Raw genomic sequence first — 6329 nt, forward strand, 5'->3', positions numbered from 1 at the left:
AGAAGGTAGCTCACTGCCACTTTCTCAAGGGCAAGGGTCAATAATGCTGATCTTGCAAGCAATGCTTGAATTCTGAAAATGCATGTAAAAAAAAATAATAAACCCCATGAGCTTTGTGGTCATAGTTTGACCTTGTTTGGCACTTGACAAGATTTTATCAGTCAGTCTCCTGTTCTCCATAAGGTTGAAATTAGGATATGGGAGATGGTTAATGTATTAAAACATTTTTAAAAAACAAACAGATTTCCAGCTGGCAGCTTTATTTTGTTGGCACCAGTTGTACACAATTTATGCATCAGAAACAGGCTATACTACTTATTTTCCAAAGCTTTGGTTAATTACAATATTAATTTTCATAACCCTATTCAAAAATTATTATTCAGCAATAAACAGACTTTTATTTAACATGGTTGTTGAGTTTAAATAATGCCCTGGATTTTGTCTTCTGCGACAAAGAAACAGTATTTCCATTTATTGTACTTCGGATTATCCACAGATTTGTAGTGGGCTTTTGTGTGGCAACTTGGTTATTAAAGAGCCATTTTAGCGCTGCTGCACTATCTACAGGGGATCTGGGACAAGCTGAAGAGCGACACTGTTGCTTACACTAATGAGATTGAAGAATCCTAATAGAGGCTTGTAGATTCTAAACCAGGAAATATAAATTAAAATATTTAACTCATCAGTTTTTTGTACAGAAAGCAAAATGTTAAGAACAGGAAAAATGATGGGACTAAAATATAAGCCGCAGAAAAAGTTTTTAAAAATTTAAAATCTCCAACAGTATTATAATATGAAGAAATGATACTCCATGCTCGTAAAATAAATTTACAGTGCCAGATGGCACTAATTGGCAATAATTAAGAGTTAGCATGAGCACGCTGTTAAAAATTCAATTACTTGAATGCACAAGTCCTAACTTTCTGACTTATCTAGTGGGTAAGTAGCAATGCTTCATGCCCTTCGTCTGTTTAAATGCCAAGCCTCTTGAAGAGGTACCAGTAATAGAGAAGATTGTGATGGAACAGGGAAACTGGACAGCTGCTTCCTGATTTTTGTGTTTAACTGAGCCTGTGCAGACATAAAGTCACTGTCCAATTTACTCCTTGGTAACAGTAAGCAGTGATGGCCACACCTACGGCATAATTTGGGCCAAAGTTGTATAAGAATCTTAAGTGAAGAATGCTTCATTTACCTGCTTAAAGAAAAATCTGCACTTAAAAGAAGCTTAAAATAGCCTGTGACTTGAAGATAAGGAAAGGAAAAAAGATCCAGGGTGGGAACAGAAGCCATTACTGGAGATACTCTGTCTCTACTTGGATAGATATGAGTGCGTTTAAGCAAGGGCAGTCCCACCCAGCTTCGCAATAGAGAAGATTGGGTGGTGGAAATTTGTGCAGTCAATGATGTCAAAGATTGCAAAGAGCTTAAAAGGTATGAAGGGGGATAGTGCACTGCTATCATAGAGGATGTTATTGTGACTTTGATTAGGGCAGTTTTAACACTGTGACAAGGGTGAAAACATGATCTGATGAAATTCAAGCATGGAGTTGTAGGAAAGGTGGGCATGGATTTGGGAGGCAAGAGCACAGTCAGTGGTTTTGAAATAGGAAAGGAGCTTGGAAATGGGATGATAGTTTTCAAGGACAAAAGGATTGAATGTTTGTTTTTGAGACAGTGCAAATCAGGAGAGATCCCACAGGAAAGCAACCAAATACTGCAACTTGAATTGAGCTTATTGCTTAATTTGCTGTTTCATAAGTGTCTTCACTCTTGGATTTCTGATCCAGTTGAAGGTAAACCACACGGTGACCATCTATAATCTAAGCGTACATTAAATGATCTATACTAAAATCATTAAGCTTGCCTATAAAATTAATTTAATGTTACAAATCTGGAGAATGGTTGGACAATAAAGGTTTAATTTTTGTAATGTTTTATGCAGGTTAAAATGTTAATTAAGAATTCTGAGTCACAGCATTTAATACAAATCCTTTCAGTGGTTGAGTGGGATCAGAAGTGAATGAATGTTTAATAAGGCTTTTTGATGCTGCACCCTTGCCAGTGTTCATCAAATGATCAGCTAGCTATGTTTGAACCATGGTAAATGACCACCTCTTTAAGGTGCTACACATTGGAAAATCAACTGAAGGGAACATCAGCTTGCTACAGTGTTCCCATAATGGACAGCTTGAGCAAGAACTGCAAATCCATTGTGGGAACTATAGGGGAAGAAACAAGCATCTCTATAATTATTAAGTTCTATGTCATAAAGATTTCAGGTTGAAGGAAGGAAGATATTTGCATTGTAAGCAAATATTTCAACTCCATTTTGGGAGATTGGGCAAAATAACTGAGATGAGAGTTTTGTGGAGACAAAACCAGGTTATGTCCTTCTATCTTAAGCAAGTTTCTTGAAGCAATGATGCTTGTTGAAAATATATATATATAAAGGTCCTGTATCTCAGTGTTTGCTTCAGTAAATAAAAACTGAAAATTTTGGAAATACTCAGTAAGTCAGGCAGCATCTGTGGAGCGAGAGAATTAACATTTCTGGCCAATGACCATTTATCAGTTCAATGAAAAGTCGTTAAACTGAAACATTAACTCTCGCCACAGATGCTACCTGATCAGCTGAGTATTTTCAGCAATTTTCTGTTTTTATTTCCGATTTCCAGCTTTTACGGTATTTTACTTTTGCTTCTGTAAATTTTGTTTCACTATGACAGTTAATATATTGCTGCAGGATTATTCAGGTCTTGGATTATCTGCGGGCAATGACATAGGAGGTCTATTTAGAATTTTTTTTAAAACCCTCTTCTACTATCCAAAGGCAAGAGATGGACAGTTTACAGCGACAGATGGAGGAGCACACAGTAACTGTACACCAATCAATGTCGTCATGGACACAAATGGAAGGACAATTGATGGAACTTGCTGCCGATGGCACCACCCCAGCAGCAGCAGAGGTGTCCAGCAATAGTACAGAAACTGACCTCAACAATACTGCAAATGCTAACCATGCAAATAGGACCTGTCAGTAGGGAACAATTTCTGTATCGCCGGGAATATAAAAGCCCTCAGTAATGCTGACGAGTAGGAATGTTTTCCAGACCTCCTTGTGCTTTATTTACATTCTGGTTTTCTTGGCAGCCTAGCAGCAAAGTATTCCTTCATACTACTGGTTATGGATTTAAACATCACCTGTAGCACCTTCCACGTGTGATTTTTGTTAGGCTACATGGTCCATTCAAAGAGAAGGAAAAAAGAGCAACAGGAGGTGGGAGGTAACTTTATCTTCAGGAGGTCAATCCTTGGCTATTCATTAGGATGGACTGACTTGGAAAAATTTACCACCATCTGTCTGGGGATTCCTACCCTTAAGTGATGGGGGAGGGGAATAAATACAGGAAGGGCTTAAAAGGATAAAAAATATTGATTCTAATTTATTAAAATTACATTTTAACTTTAAAAAGTTGTAAGTTTTTTGTTTTACAGTTCTGAAAGTTCGAGATATATTTGTTTAGCTTAAGGCTCAGGCAGCATTATGTTGGTACTAAATAAGTCAAAGTTCAACTGAGGACATTAGTATGTTTTGTACACTTTAATCTTAACATAAAGAAGGCTTGTTCTTCCTCTTGGAAGAAACCATAGTTTAAAAACATATTTTGCACCTTTCTGATCTCCAAGTTTGTGGAGCTAAGACAACCTCAAATATATAAACTGACTTGACCTAACCTTAGTAGCAAATGCTGAAGATGCTCTTTCGGGTGTTATATTTTGCTTCTGTGCACACACTAATATATGACTTCATCTAAATGTTACAATTTTGTTTCTTTACAACACTGGTAGAGAGTTGGATCACACAAGTTTAGCACTCTGGGTTTGAATCCAGCCAAAGCAGAAGGATAAAGTTTTCAACCCAGCCCTCACTAGGTATGGGCTCACATCAAAAAATGCCCTGTAGTTGGCAATTGCATTCAGAAGAATGGGAATATTACATAGGTGCCCTAGATGGTGCTCTTCTCTGTTGGGACTAAGAAACATTGCTAGGTCAAGTATAGGAAGCTTTAAGCTGCAGGTGCCTGTTACCTGGGAGTACTGGTTGCCAAAATGTGGTGCCTACAATGGAAGAGTAGTTTGTTCCTCAGCACTAAGCATTCTCACCATGATGAGCAGAAAGAAAAGTTACTTCTGGGTTATTGGTGCATTTAAAAAAAACAGTTTAGAAAAATTGTGGAATATACTCAGCAAAAATCCCACTGCCATTTACTTAAAATGTTCTGTCATGAAGAAAGCATGTTTATATCACTATCAAGTGAGCTGAAAAGTAAATTCCTTTTTCAACAGAGGCATAGATGCTTAACCTAAGTAATGTATAAACCTAACAAGAGCTGCTTTAACTATTTGTCGACTTTTGTGCACTGCATCAATTATTGTTTCTATCTCAGTAACTGTTGCTGTCCTGAGGTGGTGGAATAGTTTGCTCACTGTTCAGTTTAAATTGACTTTTGCTTTCTGTTTATTTTGTTTTTGATTTGGTCTATACACTCTGGATCTACTTATGAAAACTATCCTGTACGAAAGTTCTGTAAGCATGTTAAGGGACTTAAATATGTGCATAATATTGCTGGAGAGCATTGTGCAATAAACTATTTTTGGTAATGGTTTTCCATGTACGATTTACTTTTGCAATTTTTTTTAAGTAGAGGTACAGCTTATTTAGAGCTTGCATGTGTGAAACCATTTAAATATCATTCATCTGCATAGCCTGTTTAACAGTTCATATTTTACCTTATATAAAAAATAATGGAAGCTAAAGCCTACAGAATTCTGCATAAGAGCAAATGTTTTCTAACTCTCAATGGGAGTTACTCATCTCACTTTGATTCCACAATTCCATGACTGAGTATCCATGAACAAACAATATGGCCTTACATGGTCAAGAAATACACAAAAAATAATGTCCATACGAGAGTAATTGATTATACTCTGCAATTATTTCTTTATAATGTCAAACAGCACAGATGAAGCTCTAACTTCTTAGAACCATTGTTTAAATCCTGAAACATAAAAATCACCACCAGTACATTCTATATATGGAATTTTTTTTTCTCTGTCATTTTGCTAGCACTGAATGTCCAGTGCTCTGTGGCCTTGGCGTGCCATGGTCTTTTTTTTTTTTGCAGGATTGTTTAGCACTGTAATGACATTACTGATCAATCTGCAGTTAGTTATGAAGAAATTCTATGTCCAGTATACTGGAATACAATGCCTGAGGGTGTGCTGGAGGCAAATTCAATCATGGCTTTCAAAAGGCAATTGGATAACTATCTGGAGAGAAAAGATTTGCAGGGCTGCTGAGAATAGACAGGAGAATGGAAGTAGCTGAGTTGCTCTCGCAGACAGCAGGCATGGACACAGCAAGCCAAATGGCCGCCACCTATGCTATAATTATTCCATTATTCTATGTATATATTCAAACAGCACAACTGCCTGGAAAATTACAGGTTTTCACAACTATATAAAACATGTAGTTTGAACACATTGATGTTTGTGTTTTTAAAAACAACAGTTGAACTGTGAATGGGTCAATGAAGATGAGCAAAAAGTTGGTTTCTTTTAATTTTATCCTTGAAAATGTTCCAGCCAACCTTATTGCTATCACTGCACAGATTACTCCTTAGCCCTTGTGACATTAGCAGATCATGTTATGTTTTATAGAATCTGCCTCTTAAGAGCTTTCTCCACCCCCACCCCATCACCCCCAAACTTGCGAGAAAAATGAATCATTTTAACTATCATAATAATTGCTGGCTTTTGTTCAATAAAGTGAATAAAAGTCTGTAATTAAAATTTCTGCTGTTGCTTGCATAGATTTGAGAGCTTCATAACCTGAATGCTTATTAATTGACATTCATAATTTCCAGTTAAGCACTGCACAAGGTAAACAGATAAATGTTGCAGCTTCATTAAAAAGGAAGAGTACTGCTACTGTTTGAAGGGTATTTCTTTGTAATGTATATGTGTGGATTTGATATTTGTCTTAATTTAGTGACCCAAGTACAAATGTGGCTCAGACTCTGGAATAAATGTCTGTCTGCTACCTCTAAGGGTCCTATGTGTGAACTGAATTCATGAAGTCTCAATCCAGTTTCTAGTGGGCAAGAGATTACACTTACCCCAAGTTGATATTAAATTGGAAATCATACTTGGACATCACATTTAAAAATTCCACTGGCATATTAAAGCTGCTGCAGAGGAAGCTTTGCTCAGTAGCCCACCTCCATTGTATTATGTAAACAAATATTGTTTAGCATTCCTTATAA

General features: G+C 36.7%; 1 protein-coding gene across 7 annotated transcripts in view; it reads left to right on the top strand.

Annotated features, from left to right (window-relative positions):
• golga3 (golgin A3) overlaps positions 1-4669 on the top strand; it is a 60715-nt gene extending 56046 nt beyond the window's left edge. For all 7 annotated transcript variants that reach the window (XM_041202178.1, XM_041202176.1, XM_041202175.1 and 4 more), the window contains one exon: positions 2834-4669. In XM_041202178.1, coding sequence (XP_041058112.1) covers positions 2834-3044 — 211 coding nt within the window. In that variant the 3' untranslated portion in view covers positions 3045-4669. The remainder of the gene's footprint in view (positions 1-2833) is intronic.
• The last annotated feature ends 1660 nt before the right edge of the window (positions 4670-6329 follow it).

The sequence above is a fragment of the Carcharodon carcharias genome, chromosome 13 (genome assembly GCF_017639515.1).
Source record: "Carcharodon carcharias isolate sCarCar2 chromosome 13, sCarCar2.pri, whole genome shotgun sequence".
In the NCBI taxonomy this organism is placed as follows: Eukaryota; Metazoa; Chordata; class Chondrichthyes; order Lamniformes; family Lamnidae; genus Carcharodon; species Carcharodon carcharias.